Below are 26612 nucleotides of genomic sequence, written 5' to 3'. Positions count from 1 at the left end.
AAACTTTGATTGAAAAACTGCCGCTCTGAATTCTGTTGCGTACCAAATAACAGCTCTGAACGGCTTGGCAACATGGAGCCGGTTTAATTCCGCTGCAAGGAAGATGTGACAGAAGTTCGCACAAAAGATCAACGTTCATGAATCTTAAGACTCGATAGTCAAATAAAACGTTATTCTTTTAAGGTTTCAAGGGTTTCTAAGGCCTAAGTATTGTGCATTTGAAATATTTAAATAGGTTATGTTGATAGAGAATGTCTAATATGACTTCAAAGAATCGTCTTATATCGATACCCACTTTGTAATCCTGTGTATTATATTATACGCCACCGTTTTTGATGATAAGCAAATTGTACGATTAATATTTGAATATCTGGGAGACCGAGCAAAGCTCGGAAAACAACTGTAAGATGGTTTGATAGTTACCTTAACATGCGCAGCCAATATGTAAAAATTAAATGTGATGGTTCTACATCCACCTCAGATCCAATTATATTAACCAGGGGTGTCCCCCAAGGCTCAATCCTTGGCCCTATCCTATTTATTTTATACTCTGCTGACATCGGCTCACGCATCACACACTGTAAGTTCCACATCTATGCAGACGATGTTCAAGTGTGCATTTCATGCAAACCACCTGACAATATTGATGACGCTATAGTTAAACTCAACACTGATCTCAGTAATATAGCATCATGGGCTTCAGATAACTGCCTCCTACTTAACCCGAACAAAACGAAATATCTAATCTTTGGATGCAAACACCAGTTGGCTCGTTTAACTCCTACTTTGAAAGTCACATTATTAGATGAGCCGATCGAGCAAGTTTATGAGGCTCGGAACCTGGGTCTCTTGATGGATAGTGGCCTTCGTTTTAAGAAGCATACTGCTGATGTAGTAAAGAGGTGACTTTACAAGCTAAAAGTGTTGTAGAAAATTAGACCTTTCATCAATGAAATACTGCGTGTTAGGTTAGTTGAGTCACTTATTTTCTCAAAATTAAATTACGTGGATGCGGTATTCGGACCAAAACTTCTTTGTAAAACCAAAAGACTTATACAACGTGTCCAAAACGCCTGTGCTCGCTTTTGTTTCTGCATTCCATTGCGGGGCCACGTATCACCTTTCCTTAATCAGCACAACATTCTAAAAATGCACCACCGCCGTAAGCTGCACCTCGCTTCTTTACTCTTTGGAGTAATAAACTGTCAAGCTCCTACTTATTTGTACGAGAAGCTGTCCATATCCGAGTCACGCGGGAGTCGGCGATCTGCGACTCAACTTCTAACTCATAAGACACACATCAGCAGCCTTCTGCGGCAGTTTTCGTTACGCAGCCACTAAGTGTTGGAACAACATCCCTCCTCCTATTAGGAACCTGCAAAGCATTCACAGTTTTAAATCAACTTTAAAAAAGTTTATGCTCAAACATCAATTAAACGAAGAATGCCTCAAACTTAAAACAAGCTACATTTAAGTACTCCAGACGCGTACATAAGTACTCACTGCCTAGTTTTCCCTCCTCAACCGCCATTCACTTTAATCTCTAATTTGTTATTGTTTAACATTATGGTAGTTATTAAGTTTTTTTTTGTAGTTTAGTTAAGTCGTTAACCACGACCCACGTTTTTTTTCTGTTTTGTTATAATATTGGTGTGTCTTTTCATTTTTCTTTTTATAACTCCAGATCATGGCCCCGACGGAGGACCAGCGCTAACCTAGCCAGGCTAGCACCATGCTGAGTCGGGACCATTTCGTGACTTTGTTGTTATGTTACCTGTTGTTTTCTTTACTTATTTTTGGTCACGAATAAACGCTCTCTATTCTATTCTATTCTATATAAAAACTCAAAAATGCGCGTTTTCACAGGGATAAGACTGATCCATTTTTCGCCCCCGAAAACCCCCATATAGCAACGTTACGTTTTGACTTGGCTAGGGTAACTGAAGTTCTTTTTTTGTTTATTTATATTTTTTTGGTCTTCTCGACTGAATGTTTAATAGCCGCAAACGTTAGTGTATTATGTTTTCTTCCATCCCCCTATAATATATATACATATATTCTATATTAAATCTCTAGGGCTAGTCAAATCTATTTTTACTATTTGCAGTGCTTTAAGTAAAATATTTTATAGAAAAAGAAAACATTTATTCAGCAATGAAGTAATCTTCTATCTGCCTTCTATATATATCTATATTTCATATCCATTAACTTTCTAATATTTAATACGATGAATAAATATTAGATCAAGTTTCCAAAACCAAATATGTTTGCGTCGCTGATGTGTACACAAGCTTGATATACCTACCTCAAGTATTTCAATACGCAAAAGCATATGATAGTATTAATTGCCCTAGTTTGTGTTTAATGTTTACCAAACTACGTAATTCAAATTGAATTTGGATAAATCGCGAGTTCATTGTCATTTATCAAATTTACTGTGGATTTAAATCATTTGTGTTATCTAACACTTACCTAAATTCACACACATTTAATGTCACATAATTTTAGTAAATCGTCATTAGTACGAGTAATAGTACATTATTGTCGAGGTTCGGAAGTAGCTACTTGCAGGCTGAGGATTCGTTTTAAACGGACGACCTTGGGAGTCCGTTTAATTGAATCCGAAGCCAGCAAGTAGCCTTCCAGCCGAGTCATATATAGTGCTTTTCTCAAAAATGGTGCAAGAAATAGAAATATTTTACAGAACTTACAGAAGCAACGTTCTAATTTTCCATTAATTTTCACAGAAAAAATACAACCATTAAAAAAATTAGCTTGCCGCCTTTAAAAAAAAAAAGAAGTGTATTTTTCTGCTGAAAATACGCCAACCTATTTGAGACACCTAAATAGTCGCGGTACCAACATTAAGCCTGTAACAGACTATCGCACCGCACCGCGACCTTGGAGCGTCGCACCCATAAGTGAGAGCGAGAAAGAAATATCTGTTTCTCGCTCTCACTTATGGGTGCGACGCTCCAAGGACGCGGTGCGGTGCGATAGTCTGTTATAGGCTTTATAATAATAAGTGCTGATCATCTGTTTGGCTGTTTAAGGGACCTATGCCTTCATTTGATATGGCCATTTGAAGTTTTAAAAAGTTTGGAACTCGTTAAATAATGGAATTTGTATGCGACATTGCAGTCCCGAAATCGAGACTGCAATGTTTTTAACTTTTTAATTTTTTGAATGACCATAAACTACGCACTTCGCGACCTATTTTTTAACCGGCAACGTCGACTTTGCCGTCCATTTTTGAGAAAAGTAAATTTACTGTGTATTTCCATAATAAATGTGAGAGTTAATGAATATTATATTCTATTTTTACATATAAATGTGAAACTTAATTACTTATTCCTGGTTTTTGGTGTTATAAACAGTTTATCTTGCTGTATATCTAATACCTTTAAACGAGCAATTCTTATTTATTTATTTATATATATATATTTCGGGGATCTCGGAAACGGCTCTAACGATTTCGATGAAATTTGCTATATGGGGGTTTTCGGGGGCGAAAAATGGATCTATAGCTAAGTCTTATCCCTGCCCAGACCCAGAAGCAGTCGTTTTGTTTTTGAATTTTGAACCTTAACTTAATAAACGCAAGTTCAAAATAGATCGTGAAATATATACCTACAAAAATTTGTACCTGGTGTGGTGTCTCGGGTCTCGGAGGCTAGACATTTCTAGAACAGTCCAGAACATTCGAGAGTATTCGAGAGCATGCCACACCATTTCAAAACATTCTGGAATGTTTTCAAATGTTCGAGAACATCCTAGATCATTGTGGAACATTCCAGAACACTTTCGAATGTTCTGGAATATTATGAACCATTCGAAACCTTTATTGTAGGGTCAGAGCGGATCTACCATTGGTAGGCGTATATAAAGCAAGATCCGTCGTGAGATTCGAATGTTCGAGAACGACCCAGAATATTCCGGAATATTGTCGAATATTCGGATATAATCTAGAATCCAGGATACCAGATCATTGTGGAACGTTCCAGAACAGACCGAAATGTTCTGGAATGTACTAGAACATTGTGGACTATGTAAAGCCATTTTTGTATTTCCACAAAGAAGATTCCTGTTTTTACCAGAAGGACGGTGCTTTTGAAGATATAAGGGCAGTATTAGTTTACTTCGCCCTCTAGACATTTCTAGAACAGTCCAGAGCATTCGAGAGTATTCGAGAGCATTCCACAACATTTCAGAAAATGTTGTCGAATGTTCGAGAACATCCCATATCATTATGGAATATTCCAGAACACTCTCGAATGTTGTGGAATAAATATGCTGGAATATTGGGGGCCATTTGATTTTTTTACAACTCACATGTCAACTCTCTGAGCGAAGCCGGGTACCTCAGCTAGTCTTCAATAATTTGATGGCACGTGCATGCTAAGAGTGCTACGCCGTAGCTCGTAGCATTGGTTCCCGCTTTTCTCTTTGCCAAGATTTCGTTTCATGTTTAATAAAGTGGTAGTTCGCGCGTAAGACATTTTTATTAGTGCGACGTATTAAAATTAATATCATGTTAGCATCATATCTTAAATTAAATTCGAAATAAAAAAATATAGATATTTATTTCAAGAAATTAACATTCCAAGAGAGACAGTACAGTGATCCCCACTCTAGGCTAAGCCTAATAGGGAAAAAACAAGATGCGACATGCAGGTTCTGCCAGGAGTCAGAGGAGACTGCTATGCACACTCTCTGTTCCTGCGGACCACTAATGTCCAAAAGAAGTACCTACCTAGGGCGACACATACTGGAACCCTATGAGGTACAGAGCATTACGGCCCAAAGAATCTGGAATTTCCTGGATTCAACGGGCATTAGTAGTGAACTTTAAAGGGCCGTCACAATAGATCACAGCTTAGTCGAAGTGGCATCCAAAGGCCCACAACACTCCCAATAATAATAAAAATAGGCTCAGCCTGTAACGTGGGAATCTACAGAATAGCGATATGTTGCGGCCATTATTTTAACGATTAATAACGTAATTATAGAATAAGTAGGTAATTATTAATAAAGCTACCTAATTACAGTACAAACACTTAAGTCAGTTAAAAAGGTCTCATTAAGTTGTAAGTAAGTGAAAGTGTTTATGTGAAGTTATGTAAATTAAATATGCCTTAAGTTTGCGTTGTTTGCCCCGTTCTATTATTTTCTACTGTTCATTGTCTTACATGTGAACTATTCCAACTAGTCTGAGCTTAGACGTAATGAATATTAATTACCATGCATATCTCGACGGGGCGGGCCGAGTGCTGGAATCAATTCGAACACATATCTACCTGCTCGCACTGGGAACTGTCTGATATCTTACGAGACCCATAACCGCGTAACTTTCATTATAGTAATGCATACTAGTGTGGCTTAGGAATTACATTTTAGTACTTACTACATGTAGGTACTTTCGTGCCTAATTGAAGCTAATTCGCTTTTCAAATGAGATGTCGCTTTTCAGAAGACATTTCAAATGTTGTCGTCGTGACATAATAATATTAAAAGCACCACTTTTCAAATCAGCGACAACTTAAAACACGACCATTCAACAGTATGATGAATGATGATATTTATTAGTATGGTGTGTAAGGTATTCGCAATTTTAATTTTTCCGTTCCCTGTTAGGATTTGTCGATATTGATATTATTTTCAATCTTATAATAGTGCGAAAGACACGCTTAGTTACTAAATTCACATATCGGTCATCACATATCACCTTTCCAAGGAAATTATTTTTAAAAGCAGAATCTTAACCAATTTTAGTAGACAAATGTAACATCCATTTATGAGAGTAACGAAGTGCGAAAATGGTTGTAAAATAAGTTAACATGTAAAAAAGAGCAATTCTTTCTCTGGTAAATCGAATTCTCGTTTGTCTAGCGCGTCAACTCGCGTAACCCTCTTTTTAACGGATATCATTTCTGCGAGGATATGTTCTACAAATAGGGTTGTATCTTAACAGTAATAATATTGTTATGTATAAGTACCAAACTTGCTTCAATCCTCGCAAAAAATGGAATATGATTTCAGTTATTCCATAACGGAACAGACGTCAAAGTGGCGTTCAAGATTTTGAGAACAAAGCCTCATAGAGTCTGTGTGTAGTGTCAAAAGAAGAGTCGTGGAATGTATTGGGCAACATACATTCCACGACTCTTCTCTTTCTGCACAGACTCTACACGTACGTGTCGTTATATTATACCTACTTGTATTTTATGAATTCGTCATTCAAAGTGACGAGTGACGACATATAAAAAAATGTTATTATGACACTAGTTTTTTCCCGCGACTTTGTCTCCGTGGAATTAGTGACAGCAGCTAAAGTATAGCGACTGGATAATGCTAATAGCTATCATTCAATTCGCTCATTGCTTACTTCAATTATCAGGCAATTCATTAACTCTTTCAATTCCACCCCCCTTTGCAGGGATGATTTCTGACATAAAAACTATCCTATGTCCTTCCCCGGGACTCAAACTATCTCTATGCCAAATTTCAACTAAATCAGTTCAGCGGTTTAAGCGTGAAGAGGTAACAGACAGACAGACAGACAGACAGACAGACAGACGGACAGACTTTCGCATTTATAATATTAGTATGGATATGGATAGTATGGATATGACGCGACTCTAAACCAGTAAAATGATTTCTTTGACACTACATAAACAATTTCCTCCGAAACGATTAAATTACGCTGAACATACACGGGGGGGAACGTACAATATATTCGCCACTATTGCACTTAAGTACAACCTTGTTATCTAGAACGTGACAGACAAAATCCGTGGGTAAGCGATAAAAGCATGGTTAATGTGTGTCAGCGGCAAAGTCGGCAAACCGATACCGGATCAACTCTACTGAATAATGATGCTGTACAGTTCACGATGTGTCAAAGAGCGCCCAAGTTACTTACGAGTATTTAACCACAGCCACAGGGCGGACACGCCATACATCAAAAATCATTTGCGTTTATATGTGTGCGCGGGTCTGTGCACGCGTCATTGTGTATTTATTTATTTATTTAGAAGTTTAATTCAGGCAACAAGGCCCATATTACAAATACCTTACAGACTAACATACATATGTATTTTATAGACTTAAAACTAAACACTAGTTATTTAGTCGATAAAACGGCGTGGCTCCGTTGCATCGGCTGCTCCTGTGTCGGATTCGGCAGTTTGCCCCGGAACCTCCGAAACACGACACCCTTCGGCCAGAAGTCGGCGCACTCGATGGTCCCCTGCAGCGGTCGCGGCACGCGCACCACAAAAGAGTTGAAGTGCACGTAGTGGCGCGATCGAAGCTGGAACACCCTCAGCGTGTAACCGGTCTTCTGGTGTACATACTCCACCACTTCAGGAGCCGTGGCGGTGTAATGCAAGCGCGATACGTACAGCGCCTTACTCGGTGTAGCAATCCGCAAGCCAGAATTAGCCGGTTCGGCGGTACCACACTGAGTCTTACGAGGCGCCGTGCGCGCCTTCTTCTTTTTTGATACCAGTGTGAAATCCTCCTCATCCACACTGGCAACAGGGAGCTTCTCCTTGGGAGCCGCTCTCTCTTCAGTACCCTTTACAGGTACACTAACCCGGTTCGATGCGACTTTCGGACCGGCGACGACATCCGCGTAAACACGATGACGTGATTTGGAGGAGGCGGGGAGAGGGCGCTCGCGCGGGAGGCTCGTTCGCGGCAACACAGCTAAGGCGACACATTTTACAATGTCAGCAACTCGCAAACTGACTGACTCGGCGCTCGTGGCTTGCGTGTATGTGTGGGTAAGTCGCTTTACTGAGAGGACGCCAGAAGTCCACCAGATTCATGTCGCGGCCAGTCGCGGGGCGAGGTAATGCAAGTCAGGGCGGGGCGGTGCGTGGCCGTTCTGTATGATAATACTATTACATATTCTGTGCCACAGCGTTAATACTGCAGTTTATTGATTGAGTTTTTAATTACCTATATCAGTTTTTAATAAGTAAGTGTTAAATTTCACGTACTCTATTAATAAATCAGCCGCGTAGCATCCCTAGCAATGGTGGATGTGGCATTATTTATGTGAGTGCAAGAGCGAGCTGTCAGTGGTTGTATGCAAGTTTAATGCATGTCTCCAGTTGGCCGCTCTCCAAATCCACGGCGACTCATATTTGAAAATAAAAAAGATTTTTGTAACTTCACTGATTTAAATTTATAATTCTTTGTTTTGTCCAATTTTTATCATAATTTATTTAAGCTTAAGTATATGACTTATAATAAAGTGTGTAAAAAAGCGCTGGTGGCTTAGCGGTAAGAGTGTGCGACTTGCATTCCGGAGGTTGCGGGTTCGAACCCCGGCTCGTACCAATGAGTTTTTCGGAACTTATGTACGAATTATCATTTTATATTTACCTACCAGTCGCTTTTCGGTGAAAGAAAACATCGTGAGGAAACCGAACTAATCCCAACAAGGCCTAGTTTACCCTCTGGGTTGGAAGGTCAGATGGCAGTCGCTTTCGTAAAAACTAGTGCCTACGCCAATTACTGGGATTAGTTGCCAAGCGGACCCCAGGCTCCCATGAGCCGTGGCAAAATGCCGGGAAAACGCGAGGAAGAGGGGATGATATGACTTATAAAGTGTATGATTTAGAAGCTATGTTGCCTGTAAGTTACAACATCTCTTCATTGTGTATAAATAAAGGTTTTTCCACGTACGCGTCGTAGCTCGTATTGTCACATGTCCTCGAGTCCAGGAAATGTTCACATTTACTGACTATACACCATGTATACACAAGAAACGGTGTGCGGTGCGTCTACTGTTTGTTTTACGTGGTTTCTTCTATAACTAAACCAGTAAACCATTAATATTTTCTGTGGGCGTTGCGTATTATAATATAAAAAACATAAAACTGATTTCACTGCACTTTGTGTTCAATCTGCCACCAAAATTATCCGATCATCATAAGATAGTTTTTTATGGCTGATATAAGATAGTTTTTTATGGCTGATATAAGATAGTTTTTTATGGCTGATAGATCTAACATACTACACCAAACTCTTACTTTCGTTATCGTCAGCTCTCTGAATTGTCTTTGATTCTCAACATTTATTAAATGTAGGTACTTGATTTATATAGTGTTTGTGACCAATTTTGTGACACACAAACGAAACAATTATTAAACAAATTACACTTTTATCATTTGACATGACATGACAGTCAACAAATTAAGTTTATTTTTTTATTTTTTATACCATAGAGGAATCTTCTTTAATAGGGAATATTACGCCAAATTCTGCGTAGGTAGCGCCACTCCCGCAATAAGTCACAATCTAAGGGTCTACCGCAAACGAGAGAGTCGAAATTTTGTTACCTAACCTCTCTATCACTCTTGCATATTCGAGCGATAAAGAGGCAGATAGCCGAGTTTCGATTTCGCGTTTCCCGGTAGGCCCTTTGAAAACAAACCGTTTAAGGTACAGTATGTATAAGTTACTCTATGGTATACTTAAGTCGATAGTGCTTGCACTCTGGCGGAAAAACATTGCAGAGCCCGTACCATGAGTCTATCGAGAACGTTATTTACTTTCTTTACATCTCGTTTGCACTAATATGCGAGTACGAGCGAGATGTATAGAAAGTAAATTACGTTCTCGATGGCGTTTATGTCAGTGCCAAACTGATGGTAGCCGTACAGTAGGTAATACTTATGAGTAATAGAGAGTTGCATAGACTGCGACCACGCTAAGTTTGCATACTAACTAACGTATAGAACCGGCACGGATAACCAGTATTTTGCACCATGAGTTGCTGTGGTGTTGAAAACAAACCATATATAGAAGCGGAGCGTGAATCTCGTCGCGACATAAAGGCGTAAGCGCCATAAATTTTCGGCGCTTACGACGTTTTGGTCGCATGGTACAGGTTGCGATTGCGACAATTTCGCTATTGCTTCTAATAGTAATTGTAAATAAATACAAACAACAAAGTTAATTTTGAACACCTCACCCGCTAAACTTAGTCTGCTGCTTAGTACTAAACAATCCCATTTTTCCTACATGATACATGAGTGTCGGATCGTTGTAGAATTAATCTAATATGTAACGAAATAATTAAATACCAAAGGACTTCAAAAAAACTCTTACCGTAAAAGAATTATTTATCATTAATCGAACAACATGAATATTTCCAAAAGCCGCTTTGATGTCTTCCGAGTATTAAAGTGAAGTATTAAAGTGGAGTCTGAATTTCTCTGTGAAAACAGAGCCTAAATATTCAAACGCAGAAACCGGAATAAAAAATAACGATGTTATTTTAACTTAAATATTCGGGTGACTATCTGGCTTAAATAAGTGGGTGGGTATCTGGGTAGCTTTGCTCGGAAAACATATTAAAACTCAAAAATGCGCGTTTTCCCAGAGATAAAATGTACATAGATCAATGATTTATAACTCAAGATAGGTTATAGGATAGGCGTTCCAAAATTGAAGCGCTCACCTTGTGACAAATTGGACAAGTTGCCTTTAGTCGCTGATGAACAAGCGAGAAATGTGCACGTGCTAACGAGCTCCCGCACACCGAAAGAGGAAGAGACGACCTTATATTTAACGAGTGTGACAAAGATGGATGGAATGAGAAAATTAATCAAAAATAACAGATTTCTTCGTAGCCACAGAAATAAATATGGAAGTATTTTTTGTGTTCCTCAAGTATGACTATAACCTATCTATGGTTATATAATATCATTGACATAGATCGATTTTTCGCCCACGAAAACCCTCTATAGCAAATTTAATCTAAATCGTTAGAGCCGTTTCCGATATCCCCGAAATATATATACAAGAATTGCTCATTTGAAGGTATAAGATTTCTCAAGCACTTTAATATTTCAAGCTAAGCATCTCGTGTTAAGTAATAAATAGTAACCTACCTAAATTGCTACTAAAATAATATATTCTCATAGCCATTAGGCACAAAGGAGCTTTGAACTCCGACTCTATTATTTAAATATATATCGCTAAATAGGCAACCTCCATCAGCTTTGCAAAATAGTCAAAATACAGGGAAACTCGACCATATACAACAAGCTTTAACTATTCGTTTGCAAGAAGCTATAGTGTGTCAAAGGTCTGTTTGATTTCAAACATAGACAGAGAGAATCATACTATCTTTGTCTTACACTAATACTACTAGTACTAGCACCCAAAGGAAAAGGATGAGTGTAGTTTTTTTTGTTCCTATTTACTGACAAGATTTGGTTGACCCAGTATATTAAGTATATTAGTATTTTTACTACGGATATTAAAGAGGAAGAAACGTTTTATGGTGATCCCACACTGGCTTATATATTTAACATTGTGTGACAGGGGCAACATAATAAAACACTATTAATACTATATAATATCCCTGTCACACGAAGGTATATAACCTGTGTTGGAACCACGATTAGGTCAAGCATTTTGTGTAAAACTATGTTCAGCTACCTGTAACTGTAACATGTGACATGTAAATTACAGTTGAATATCTTTATTATGGAAGGTACCTCTACCCTCCTTAACCCTTTGGACGCCAATGACCGATATATCCGCACCGTAGGTTTAACGCCAAAGACCGATTAATCGGTCACAGACCACAGAGCAACATAGACCTAAATATATAAATATATAAAGCATATGCATAAAGTTCAATTTCAGTTTTGACACGTCGGTCACGTGGCGTCAGCGTGACAGCTTTAGTGTTTGACACGGCGTCGAAAAGGTTAATGTCTATAAATAAGAAACTTAACAATGCATATGTACCTACATAATAAGCATAATATGCTTATTATGTAGATACAGTCCCATGACCCATATTATGGAATATATGCTGCAAAATCTACTAACAATACAAATAAATAGAAATAACTTTATTTTGCATGAAATATGTAATTAGTAATCTAAAATTATATTTTAAATGCAATATGTAATGATCTGAATGCAATAGTTATTTAACCTTTTGGACGCCAATGACCGATATATCCGCACCGTAGGTTCAACACCAAAGACCGATTAATCGGTCACAGACCACAGAGCTACATATAGACCTACGTGCATATGCATAAGGTTCAAATCAGTTTTGACACTTCGGTGACGTGGCGTCAGCGTGACAGCTTTTGTGTTTGACACGGCGTCGAACAGGTTAAATATTGATGGAGCTGGGTGAGAATTTATTGAATAGCGCAAATGGGACGGACTGGATCCGATCCCACCCAAACAACTGTACTTACCTTCAAACTTTTTACATTATCAAATTATGGGGTTCGCATTAAATGCTAATTTCCAATTTAAGGGTCATTATTGAGAGCCAAACTGAGTTTTAAAAGTAATTAGGTACTTACTGTCGTTCATAAACAGACCAAGAGTAAGGTTTTTTACACGCACCCAGCCAGGGTACACCCAGCTTCAAATAGCTTGGATATTTTATGAATGAATTTCATGACGATTTAAGGGTAATTATCGGGAACTTCATTCACAGTGTCCATGCACTTTTGCAGCTCTATGTACAAGGTACATGCACCTAAAAAAAGTATCTATCAGACTGTCAAAGAGAAGTTTAAAGAGCGAGAGAGATAAACTGACTCACTGATAAGAGCTGATTTGAAATGTATGATAATAATTACATTAATTACAAAAAAACTGATACGAGTTTTAACTTTACCACAAATAATTTAATAATCTCATAATATCTCTCATAATATACACAAACACGTTACAAACAAATATAACTTTAACACAGAGTTGGTTTTTCCGTGCGGCGCTCTCATGCATCCTCAAGAATCTTTTAGATTGGGGAGCAAGGATTTCTAGCAGCCCGTCCATAACGGCCTGGCAGGAGGGCAGGATTCGCCCCGGCGGCAGCGCGAAGCCGTGGGACCCCTTATCGGGGAGCTCAATTGTTAAAGCATAACTGAAAAAACAATAAAACGAAATAAATTTATATAAGTGGACGAGATATTAACTGCGGGCGCATCATGATTCCATTTTTATCGCTTATCGCTTGTCACTACGCCCGTCACTTTCTCACTTACATCACATACTTGTTTGAACCTGACAGGCATGGTGACAAGCGATAAAAATGCGACCATGCTACCGCTGCTGAAGTGTTTAGGTTTACCGGTGGGAAAACATAACTGCTGACGGACTTTAGTACTTAGTAGTTTAGAAATAACCACATAAGAATAATGCTTGTAGATCACCTGTTGTTATTTCTAGGAACATACAAAATTCAAACTAGGGACAAATCAAATTATTATATGAAATATTTTGATTTGTGTTTTTAAGTAGTCGCACTACTATATAAATTATAAACTGAAATAGACATCATACACTAAAAACACATACACAGAAAAAGTGACCAAGTCCACCGGTGGTCGAAGCGGGAATCGAACCCGCGTATATATTTAGCTTACGCTGCTAACGTCCTGACCACTAGAGCATCCGGCCACTGGCGGCCTTGGTCGCTTTTTCTTTAGTGTATGATATCTATTTACGTCTATGTTTCAAAATTTAATTTAAAAAAATACAATACCAGTTGTGTATATGAACTTACGATACATTTAAGGCTTTCTTCACCCAGTCACTACTCGTTCCAGATGCCAAGTATCCTGCAAAAAGTTGGGCTTTAATATTTATTTTGGCAATCTGTAAGTTTGTCCTAAATTTGCTCTTAAAAATGTATGTATTCATCGAATATCTATAGAAAATCAATAGGAAATTGTTAAATGACTTTAAAATACAGTCGAGGATTGGTCTTTAACTATGAGTAAATATAAATTAATATTAAATGTATAAGTATTCTGGAATTATTTTGCACAAAATCTAGTCCCTCGGTAAGTTGAATTTCAACCCATATACCGGTACTAAATAAAGGCCGAGACATGTTTTTTTAGATGACAAAATATAATTAGGATGTACGCGACTTACTCATCACCGTAAGCAACTTTTGTTATACAGCCACGAAAAAGAGGAGAAAAGTTGAAAAGAGGTTTGACACAATGTATGAAGATCAGGATTTATTTGTGGTTTCAGAGTTGCTGCTATAGTAAACTGCGTAGGTACATGTTCATACTTATCACTTAAAAAATATTACCCAGTATAATTGATAGATAATTTAAGACAAATAAATAATCAAATACATAGAAACAGTCAAGATATCCGTGCTCATCACATTAATTATGTGCCCTTTCTGGGATTCGAACCAGGATCACTACCAGCACAGATCATATAATACTAGTACAGATACCCAATCCCATACTAAAAACGCGCACCGTCCTAAGTAGCAAATACTTGTAGGCAATTTTTTAGTTCACAGTAACAAACTAGATGGCGCACGGAGCCCCTCGGAGCTAATAAAACTCTTACGACAAACATGCGTTGAAATGGCGTCAAAACACCTCTCGCGCGACATCTGTTGTAGCTTTCACGGACTAAACCTACACATCACATTCATTTTTAAGGTCAATCATTACTAGATGGCGTCTCAGCCATCGGCGACAAAATTGAAATTTATTTACATATCATAATTTACGATTATGAAATCAATTTGACTTTTTAATTTTTTTGTTAATTTTTTTGTATTGTAAATAGAAGTTTGAATGGGTACCTACTTTAGTATAGGCGAAGGCGTCAAAGTTTCGTTACAAATCACAGGTCGTATTCTTATCGCTTACCTTGCTTCGGCAAATCAGCACGACAAGCGTTCGGGTAAACCAGCATAACTGTGACTTTGAGATACACAATAATAATGCATAATCAAAGAGGACTCTTATGCTGGTTTGAAGGTATCTAGTAGGTACCTATGCTTCACATTAGGGCAGAAAGAACACGGCATTGCGGTATGATCTGTTTTAATAAAATAATTCTTGGAGCTAAGCGTTGCATTGCCGCGTGCCGTCCACATGGCCTTGAGAGGCCCAAAGCCCAAGGTCGCGCCGACGAAACAATCTATTTTTAACGTCCGTTAAATAAAATCGAAAGTAATAACTTGAAAAAATATGCGCATATTAAAATCTAAATATATATGTGACGTTATCTATGAAAATGGATCTTATTGTCGATGGCGCTTACGCCATTATTGACGATGTTCAGATATAAATAAAAGGCCACGCGACGCCGTGCGGCGTAAGCGCCATCGACAATAAGGTCCCTTTTCATAGATAATGCCCCATATTAGTACCTAGAGATATAGATATAATACTACGCGGTATTTTCTTAGATTTATTATGAAATAAAAAACCGGCCAAGTGCGAGTCGGACTCGCGCACGGAGGGTTCCGCACCATAAACAAATATCGAGTCGAGCCAAAACAAGCAAAAAAACGGTCACCCATCCAAGTACTGACCCCGCCCGACGTTGCTTAACTTCGGTCAAAAATCACGTTTGTTGTATGGGAGCCCCACTTAAATCTTTATTTTATTCTATTTTTAGTATTTGTTGTTATAGCGGCAACAGAAATACATCATCTGTGAAAATTTCAACTGTCTAGCTATCACGGTTCGTGAGATACAGCCTGGTGACAAACAGACGGACGGACGGACGGACAGCGGAGTCTTAGTAATAGGGTCCCGTTTTTACCCTTTGGGTACGGAACCCTAAAAAGACCATGTATATAGGAAAGGAAGGAGTAGGTATTTTGTAAGGATCACAGATCATATGTGACGTTATCCATGAAAAGGGACCTTATTGTCGATGGCGCCTACATCGTTATCAACGATGCTCCGGTATAAATACAATGCCGCGCCACGCCGTGCGTCGTAAGCGCCATCGACAATAAGGTCCCTTTTCATAGATAATGCCCCATAAAATACTAGTACTTACATAGTACATGCAGATACCCAATCCGCCAATCCCATACTAAAAAAGCGCACCGTCCTAAGTAGCATATGTGACGTTATCTATGAAAAGGGACCTTATTGTCGATGGCGCTTACGCCGTTATTAACGATGCTCTGATATAAATACAATGCCGCGCGACGCTGTGCGGCGTAATCGCCATCGACAATAAGGTCCCTTTTCATAGATAATGCCCCATATATGTACGTTGCTTTGCGTGTTTTACATTCTATTTCGTAATATTGCAATAAAAAATGTGTGTAACGTTTTTTTTGCCATGCTTTTAAATTAATAAATAAACTAATTGTATTTCCGATTTATTCATTTTTTTATTTAACTACTAAAAGTTTTGTAGCTTATTCGCTACGGCTATCATGAGTTGGCATTTGACGTTTAGGTACGCTAGCGACTGCATGAAGTCGATCGCAGTCTATCTCGCTCGCACTCGCATTGATGTATTGGTGCGATCGAGTTCACGCAGTCGGTGGCGTAAAAGTCAAATGTCAATTAATGGTAGCCGTACTTGTCCTATCATGTACAGTCAGCAGCAATAGTTGCTAAGCGGGCGAGGTGTTCAAAATAATCTTGACGCGACTTTATTGTTAAGTGAATAAGAGCGCGTCAAGGTAATTATGAACGCCTCGCCCGCTTAGCAACTTCTGCTGCTGACTGTACCTAAGAAAATATATATACAAAACGGATTAGTTATTAAAAATGTTACTCGAGCGCGCCAGCTATTGATAGTGTCAGTCGCGCACCAAGTCTCAGAAATAAAAAAGAGGAGGGAAAATAATAAGGGTATGCCGGTTTCCATGGTCAGGGTGTTTAACCCGTAAGTAGCAGGTCCACAACGTTACAAAAAAAGTTACCTTGAATTACCTACTCGATCGATTTTTTTATATTGAAAATAAAGTGTTATTTATTTATATAATGAGACAGATATTTCTTCTTGAGTTATGGATATTTTCTGTGTATTTAAGTATTAATTGTATATTACACATTTGTATCGTTAGTCAATTTGTGTAAGAATGTCCCTATAATATTTATTTATTTATTAAACATTTATTTCATGTTAAAAATTTACATTCTCGTACAAACGGCAGTAACACGATTTATTTTGTAGTATTTTAAAATACAAAAAGGAAATATTTGCACTAAAAACAAATACTTACAGCCGGGCTAGCCCATGATAGGCACGACAGTATCTCGCGGCGAGATATATTGCCCGTCCCTCTTTTATTAACATGGTTAGAACTGTTAGAAGTTTCAAACCGTGCATGCTGTCCCTGTCGCTCCTATTAGAAAGAAGAAGAGGACGGCACGAATGACTGTGGCGTTCAGCGTTCACGCCTATGTACCTAGTTGTATGGTAGTTTTCGTAAGCACACAGACGCACCTTACAATTAGTACTTAATCCGAGTGTGCGTGTGCACGTCGCTGTGCGGCCTTGAGACGCTGGAGCGATTGAGGACATAAGTACTCGTATTAAATTAAAAATAAATACAAACCTATAGATATAACACACCGTATTGTCAATTCAAGTTTGCAAACGCGCACTGTGTTCAGTTTAGAAGCGAAACATCGACTTTTGACCAGTCATGGCGGTCATGACCTTGCATTGGAAATACGAACACCTAGGTAGCATTTTTTTCAAGGATAACTCACATGTCACACCGTGGCCAGTCCATGACCAAATCATGACCACCCCCATACTTCCCGTCGTAGTCATGAGTGCAGTCATTGTCGGAGTTTGTCCGTCAACAAAAATTCGACTAGGCAGGCCCCGCGACCCGCGAACACCGAATATTGCAAATTTTGGGCTCTTTTACTCACATTAAGTTGTAATTCGAGTGACAGAGATAGTTGCATGAGTCATACCAAGCATATTTTATTAGTGTTATTTTAAACATCAAACTTCTATTAGATTATGTAATTAAAAGAACACTTGCATAGTCTGTGTTATCAAAATCGCTGTCAATTTAGTTTGTTCTACCTCATGAAGTTTACAAACTTCGATTTTCGCGGTTTAAGCCGATCATCGTTTACAACAAGGAAATTAATAAACTGTAGACCTCGCGAGCATAGCTTAAAACTGAATAAAAAATATATGGGTACGCCGTTTAGAATTATTTAGAAAAACTAAATTAACAAAAAGTTTATAAAAGATTGGAAAAATGAAACGAATACGTTTAACCCGTGCTTTGCACAAATAATAATACATAATACAATAATATAAGTGTAAAAATTTACAAAAAGTTAGCAGCGCACTTTACTGGGGTTCGAACTTGGAACCTCCATGCATCAAAGCAACTGTTTGCAAACTGCACCATGATAGCACTTAGCCAATTTGACGAAATTTGGCTACTTATATTCGAGTAAAAACCTACATACATATCTAAATACCGCCTATACAACATTTCTACATTTTTGCCAAGCACTGTAAATATATCTGAAAAAGAAAAGAAATGCTCTTATAATATTGATACGACTACATATTTGTTTCCGCAATTTTGAAATAATCACATTAAAAAAAAAACTATTTTATCCTAGAATCTGGTCACAAAATTTGATGAGAATCGGTTGAGAATTAAACCGAGGAGAACGTTCTCCTCAAACGAAATTTGGCGCGAGTTAAAACGGAGACCTTCGCAAACGCGTCGGTCAATAAAGGAGTAAAATGTGCGTTTGACTTGGACATCAAGCGAAATAAAAACTTGCATTGTGTTTAAAAACAAAGCATTCATTTCTTTTGAAAAACATCGGCTTACGAGTTTTTTTAATTTATATTTTAACGTCAGGCCTACTTTTAAAAAAATAGGTACTCATTTAGAGTAGGCCTGTTTATTGACCGATCTATTTTTTTTACATTATGTACTAAATTTCGTAATTCATAACTCAAATGTAATTATTCTAAATCAAACTCCACATATTAGAACCGTGGTGGCTCCATCTAGTGAGAATATTCAATATTACTTCGACAGCTCCACATAACTGTCCTGCGCTGTTGTTCATAACGTAGTCAGTCGCGATATAATTGTGATTTCAAATTTCGAAAATGAATGCATTGAATTCGTGTTGTTATTAATGTTTGTATTTCATTTATAATGTTTTTAATTTATGACACTTTAAATGTCTCTTAATACATCTTAATCTGTAAGATAAAAATTTCGTTATCGCCGATTGTGACATATAGCGCCATCTATGATATCGATTTAAAAAGAATTATACGGCCTTCGGAATGGGAGGGCATGCTACCAGTTACGTGACTTTTAAAATTGTATTGTATTAGGTACTTGCCCACTGTTTCGTAAGAAGTGCCTGTTGTGTACGTAATCCCGTGATTGTCTTTCATTCGTGTAGCTGCCTTATCAGCCATTATTTTCTGAAATTAATAACAATTTTTTATCGTGTTGAAGCTTTTTAATGCAAAAACAAAGACTTAATGTTGGCGCAACATAAGTACCTACTCGGCAGAAGACCAGTTGACGACACATGACGTCACACACATACGTCACGGCTCCCGTTCCGCATATCTACATTTAGACTGCACCGTACAGCCGAAGCGGCTGCACATATCTCGTAGGTATAGATTTCCCAAAAACCTAAACGATTACATGTATCTAGTTGTTAAGTTAATAAAAGAAGATTAGTACTATCCTGGAGTTCCTTCATTTACTGTCGAAGAGCTTAATTGAGGAGTACATCGAACACTTAAGTTTTAAAAACAGAGGTAGCTTACCACTTTGTCATAGTTATCCTCATGTTCCATCAAATGTGTGTAAGGTATGATTAAAAACTGGCCATAAGAGTGGAATGAAATGTAGTACTCTAACTTGTGTCTATGTTCTCTTGCCATTGTTGCCATTGAATATGTCTCCGGTTCGGAAAAAGGGCTATCACCACAATACTTGATACTGGTTGGATAAGTACTTGCACCGTGAGCTAGGTTGGAAAGTTTTATTGAATATTATTGTTGGAAAGTTACGAAGGTAGGTGGACCATCGAATTATAAAACATCACAAAATAATGACACTTACTTCCAAATGCAATACCATAGTTTCGATTTAAATCTACACCGCCGCCAGGACGACGATTTTTCCTCCATAAGCGATCCTAAAATGCAATATATAATTAGTTATTTTCACCACACCTGCTCGTAAATACTATTTTCAAAAACTAATAGAAAGTTGCATTTTATGCACAATAGTGGCAAAGTAATTTTATGCAAAATTTAAGTTGTTTTCTCATGTTGGTTGGTAGAATTTACTATTAAATGATGATTTGTAAGTTTGTTTAACCGTCGTGCCTTGAATCCCTAGCAACGCTCAAGTTTTCCTTTACAAACCGCTTCACTACGATCGTGATTAATAGACTGGGCTGGGATGAGGGAGTTAAACAATAACTTGGCTCCCTTGTAAAACAAATAAAGAAAATATTACCTAAAATTTGCATTATACCTATTATTACTAGAGTGTTAACTCTTATTGATAAAATGCAACTATCTCGTCAGTTTTTGAAGAATAAAGAGATCATTTAAGACCTGCTGTGGTAAAGTGTTTTAGGCTTCTTAAGATATGGCTGCTTTATTTAGATTATTTTACCTTATTAAGGTAATAAGAGCAAAATGAGAAATTCTTCATACGCTGTTAGCACTCGGAATAATAAACCAACAGGAACCGCCATTAACAGGCGTTCCCCTCTGCCAAAAGTCGGCGGCCGCCGGTCAAGGAGGTTATAAAAAACTAGTTGCCATACGTCATACGCCATTCAGCAAACGTCAGTCTAAGTGGAATGTTAGGAGCAGAAAATGCCGAATTGTAGCGTTTTCTCCTGTAAAAACCGATCGGACACATCTAGCGTACTTAAAGAACACGTTTCTTTTCATATGTAAGTACTATTACATGTAAATATTATCAAATAGTGCACTAATTTAGCAAAAAACTAAAAAACATTGTCAATCTGAAAGTGATACCACTTCATGGCACTAGATCTAATTTAGGGTAATATTTAAAGAAGACTTTCTAAATATTCATTAGGTAATAGGTATACCTAACTTCTAATTTGCGTTGCTTATTATTATATAATGTATATACTTAACACATTATTTTTCTATAACACCTTATTTTTATATCAACATAATCCATTCAATGAAATAAATAGTATAAATCATAAATAACGTGATATTACCGATATAGGGTCATTGTGCTAGTTTCCGTCCATGGAGTCTCTAGTTTTCGTCCACATGACAGATTAGGAAATAACATATTTGATATTTAATTTGCTACTTGCCAAATACATTTTTTATGTAAGCCCTTGCTACACGGTCGCCGACAAGCCTTCTAACCGTCTGTCCTTGGTCTGACCTTGGTCAGTTTTGGTCAAATTTTGTTGGAAACAACTGTCTACACGGTCCGTCCAGACCAAGGCCACGCGGTCTGAGGGGCTTGTTGGCGACCGTGTAGCAAGGGCTTAAGGATTACATTAAGTCCAAATTTGTGCAGCAATGTAGATTTATATTCAATTTCGTCAAGTGGATGAAAACTAGAGCTGGACGAAAACTAACGCACCTACCCTACAACTGTTTGAAAATTCATTTTTCTCTTAGTTTCTATCGTATATTTTTTATTTGACATGTCCAATACGTGTATTGTATTTTATTTATTTTAAGGTATTTACTGCCGTCATTTTCCATAAATAGGCACTTTTAATTTATTAATCTGGTATCACTCTACCATAGTTAGCGATGGGACACCATAAAAACCAATATCGATAAAATCTATATGAACATTATAAATATATGTAACCTCCCACTACCTACTTACTTACTTACTTAACTAACCATGATATAAACACCCTCTTTAGATTTACCCTTAGAATATGGCCATGTGATTTAGTCGTGATCGTCTAGTCTAGCGTTAGGACCCCTCGAAGTGAACCGCGGTACCCTAAGTTCTTTAATGAATATCAGCTATATTTTGGACTCTGATTTAATATACAATTACCTGGACTTTAGGATAAATATATTATGAAATTGGAAGCACGTTTATTATGATGTTAACGAATAACTTACTAGAAAAATTTATTAAAATACTAGAATTTAGTACCTAAAGTCAATAGATTTTATTAGTGTAATGCCAATGGCGTTATATTTTACTTCAAATGATATTATTTAGGTAAATGCAGCATATATGATAATACCAATATAAAAGAAATATATTTGATAAAATGAGTTTAAAAATGGGGTTGGTAAAAGCCTGCTACAATCTATTAAGCCTCCGGGATAACATATGAGTAGCACTCCTGGGGTAAGCCCATTTACATCTAGCATTTCAAGTTAATATTATTAACTATCAGCTTCTATACGAAATATGCTACCCATACGCTCGATGCAGGATTGGGGGCTCCTAGTCCAATCAGCAAGGTCAATTGGAACTCCTACCCTACCTTTTAGCCAGACGGACTATGACCAACACTTCGGAACCTATGCGTACCTAGATGGCTATGGAAAGAAGTGTCAAAGTATCCATCAGTCATCAAAATTACTATTCTTTTTTATTTCAAAAACTAGGGATGCGAATCCCATTTCCATTCCCCAGAACTAAAATATAAACTGTATTTCTAGTATTTTAGAAGTATAAACGAAGTACTAAGTTTATTTGTTAAAAATATATTATATTTTACGAGACTGAAATATCAAGATGAGCATTATTTCACTCAAATTATCCTTTGGATTACTCTTGCCTGCCAAAGGTTCCCTAAAACAGCTAGACGTCGATTTTCTATCTCCGAATAGACTGTGTTCCTAATCCCAACTTGATATTTAAGATTTAATTGTGTAAATACCTTAGAAACATGATTGTAATACTCAGTACCTCGTCTTTACACCAGAAAACCAGAATTTCATAAATAAAAATGGAGATAAGATTTTACATTAATTATTTTCCCCAAATAAATGAAAATATTGGAAGATTTTAGCAGTTGAAACCCTTTACCTATTAACGCACAATTTTAGTATAGTGAAACCGTAGTTGAAGTCCCTTAAAAAGAAGAAATATATCAGTTTTACAGACCAAGACTAAAACGAACCCTAAATTCCGAATAATTAGTGTGTGATTTTACCCTAAACCTACCCTTGTCCCTACTCTAGTATAACCAAAGCACAGTTCGTACTTACCATCGACCTGGTACTTTGGAATATACGCAAGTGTATCCCTACTAAGAAGCTGTAAGAGTTCGGCGAGCGATTCCGAGAATGCAACCTAACAGCTCGTGGACTTGTCTCCCCCCATGGCGGGTTGCACAAAGGCAGGGTGGCAACATGGGTAAGACAGGGCCCTATTATGTATATAAGTGGTATAAATAAATATATTTAATATACGAAGCCTCCAAATACTGTAGATTTCAAATGGGCCCAGATTACTCCGGATGATGCGCACGTGACATCCCCATTATTCATCTAACAGCTGGACATTGGAGAGCTAAGGAGGGAGACGTTTTTCACCTTCTATGTTGGTAAAGAGAAGGTGCCAAGATAACCCTCATCTTGGAGCAAAAAGACTCCTAGACAGCTCACATTTAACACCGCAAGGGGTGAGCGGTCCAGTCGGACAAACAGTCAGTCCAAACAATGATCTGGTTTTAAACTATATAGCAAAAGACCCCATAGTAAAACACTAAAAATAACTAGGTTCAATTTTTACGAACCAAACTACTCACAAAATCAAACTAACTAAACACAGAAGTGAAATTCCCTTAAACACCGCTATCTAAGTTCAGTTTTATGACGATATTGTCCCCACAAAACCAAACACAGACACGCTTTCCAAGCCCCTGTTATGCAACGATATTGTCCCTGCATAACGTGACGGCACTTAGAAAACACAGTGTAGAAAACTTCACTATAACAACACACAGTAGCAAAGAATCCCCGCAATAGCCCAAGTTCAGTTTTACGACGATATTGTCCCCGTAAAACTAAACACAGACACGCTTTCCAAGTCCCTGCTATGCAACGATATTGTCCCTGCATAACGTGGCGGCACTTAGAAAAACACTGCGTAGGAAACTTCACTATATTTAAATCCCGTACACGGTAACAAAGAATCTCCACAAAAGTCTAAGATCAGCTTTACGACGATATTGTCCCCGTAAAACCAAACACAGACACCATTTCCACGTTTAAATTCACCAGGATAATTCCCGGCAAAAACAAACATAGTAACAGTAGTAGAGGAACTTTGCTCACCGAATATTTAAACGCCCGAGAACCAGAGTCACTGCTAGCCGATGGTTGAAGAATGAATGAATACCGGCGGTCCGCTCCTGCCTTTTATACTCTTTTACTGGCGACATACTGGCGACATAATGGCGACATACTGGCGACATAACGGCGACATAACGGCGACATACTGGCGACATAATGGCGACATAACGGCGACATAATGGCGACATAATGGCGACATACTGGCGACATAACGGCGACATAATGGCGACATACTGGCGACACAATGGCAACATACTGGCGACATAACGGCGACATACTGGCGACATAATGGCGACTGGCGACATACTGGCGACATAATGGCGACTGGCGACATACTGGCGACATAATGGCGACATAACGGCGACACAATGGCGACATAACGGCGACATACTGGCGACATAACTGCGACATACTGGCGACATAATGGCGACATAATGGCGACATAATGGCGACATAATGGCGACACAATGGCGACATAACGGCGACATAATGGCGACATACTGGCCACATAATGGCGACATAACGGCGACATAACGGCGACACAACGGCGACATAATGGCGACACAATGGCGACATACTGGCGACACAATGGCGACACAATGGCGACATACTGGCGACATAATGGCGACTGGCGACATACTGGCGACATAATGGCGACTGGCGACATACTGGCGACTGGCGACATACTGGCGACATAATGGCGACATACTGGCGACACAATGGCGACATAATGGCGACATACTGGCGACATACTGGCGACATAACGGCGACATACTGGCGACATAACGGCGACATACTGGCGACATAATGGCGACATACTGGCGACACAATGGCGACATACTGGCGACACAACGGCGACATACTGGCGACATAACGGCGACATACTGGCGACATAACGGCGACATAATGGCGACATAACGGCGACATAATGGCGACATACTGGCGACATACTGGGACAAACATTAATCAGAAAGTACCAGGATACCATGACTGAGGAAGAGGTTATTTGCCCCGTACCTATTAGCGATATGCAACCGACGACCAGTGATTTATTAAGACAAATGTTTACCAAAAGTACCAGGCTACCATAACCGAGGAAGAGGTCAAAAGTCGTAAAGTTCGATGCTACCAAGATCTATCCCTTTCACGCTTGCGTCTTAGAGAAAGACGGAGATATTCTCAATGACGTCTACGCACACATTCACAGGCAATAATCGGGTAGTCAGTTTGAGTAGACTAAATTGTAATAAAAAGGAACGCTTTATGGCCCCTCTACACGCACGAACCTGCAAGCATTATTTTACTTTGGGATACTTTTAGTCTCTTTCCGAAAAACACTCCCGTGTGGAAGTATTCTATGTTCACCAGTAGCAAACATACTCAAAACATAGCGGGAAGTTTAAAATCTTAGGAGTTTTTGGACTGTTTGTATTAACGCTGTACTAGGAGTTCAGACTTCAATATGACCGAACGTCACGCTGTTAATGTCACTGTTATTCTAATGCCAAAAGTTCACATATTTGGGTTAGTTTCAACTTGTGATGGTTATTTTACGTAAGTTATTAATCTAAATAGCAAAAAATTTATAGTGGGTTATATATTTAACGAGACCACAAGTGGCAAAAGCTTCAAGTTGTAATTGTTACACTATCCATTGGAATCATGTACGAAATACGCGACTGAAGGGGATCTTAGTATTCAAGGTATTTCTTTCTAGTTTGCGGGTTTTGTAATGAACAATTTAGGTTAATATTAGGCAATAGGTATACGACCAGCCACAATATATTGTTATTATGATTTATTTTTTTAGATTTCCAAAAGATGCAATAAATTTTAAACATAAATAGTTTTCAGCTTATCAAGCCACCGAAAACCTAAAAATATTGCAATATCAGTCACGTTTTAAAGATCTAAGAACTGCATAAGTAAGTTTGTAATTCCATATAAATATATGCTATTACAAAGTTACTGTTGCAGTTCCTACAAATAGTAGGTAAAGTAAAGGTACACTACGATGTATGTACGATGTGAGTATGTGTTTAGTTATGATATATGTATACATAGTATGGGTATGAGTACCCGAAAAGAGGGATTGTCTACAAAAAGAGATGAGATCCCATCAAAAACATTACATGTAAAAAGGTGCAAGTCTCGCAACGCTTTTATTACAAAAAGTTCTGAGATGTAACGTGAAACCAAGTTGGTTATTTTAATCAGTGCCAGGGGGTATTAAAACCGTATCAATAAGATATAATGACTTGGCAATCGCACATAATGATTTACTCGTACCGTACTCGTAAATATGTGTAATGCTCAAACAGCAATTAGCGCTAGCTGCGCTAGCGTTATGTTCAATTAGAATTATTTTTAGTAGGTGACGATGATCCTTATGTCATTATGCAGCCGTGCGATGGCCAAGTCATTATACTTATTACAAATTAAAGATATCTTATTGATACGGTTTTAACACCCCCTGGCACTGATTAAAATAACCGACTTGG

General features: G+C 38.1%; 3 protein-coding genes across 6 annotated transcripts in view; 1 reads left to right on the top strand and 2 right to left on the bottom strand.

Annotated features, from left to right (window-relative positions):
• Positions 1 to 26612, top strand: part of LOC134655682 (uncharacterized) — a 500300-nt gene that overhangs the window by 378588 nt on the left and 95100 nt on the right. The window lies entirely within an intron of this gene.
• On the bottom strand, positions 7083 to 7737 carry LOC134655661 (uncharacterized). The gene is made up of 2 exons (XM_063511099.1): positions 7613 to 7737; positions 7083 to 7565 (listed from the first exon to the last, which is right to left on the bottom strand). Exons 1-2 carry the CDS (start codon positions 7630 to 7632, stop codon positions 7124 to 7126), a joined length of 462 nt encoding a protein of 153 aa, XP_063367169.1. The 5' UTR covers positions 7633 to 7737; the 3' UTR covers positions 7083 to 7123.
• Positions 12673 to 26612, bottom strand: part of LOC134656008 (uncharacterized) — a 30998-nt gene continuing 17058 nt past the window's right edge. Inside the window, exons 10-13 of the mRNA XM_063511525.1 lie at positions 19886 to 19961; positions 19588 to 19790; positions 19142 to 19230; positions 12673 to 12925 (exon numbers count right to left, since the gene is read on the bottom strand). Of these exons, the coding sequence (XP_063367595.1) occupies positions 12673 to 12925; positions 19142 to 19230; positions 19588 to 19790; positions 19886 to 19961 (621 nt within the window). The remainder of the gene's footprint in view (positions 12926 to 19141; positions 19231 to 19587; positions 19791 to 19885; positions 19962 to 26612) is intronic.

This window comes from Cydia amplana, chromosome 17 (genome assembly GCF_948474715.1).
Source record: "Cydia amplana chromosome 17, ilCydAmpl1.1, whole genome shotgun sequence".
Taxonomy (NCBI): Eukaryota; Metazoa; Arthropoda; class Insecta; order Lepidoptera; family Tortricidae; genus Cydia; species Cydia amplana.
Note: the sequence above shows the minus strand (reverse complement) of the source record. Positions and strands in the feature narration are given on the sequence as shown.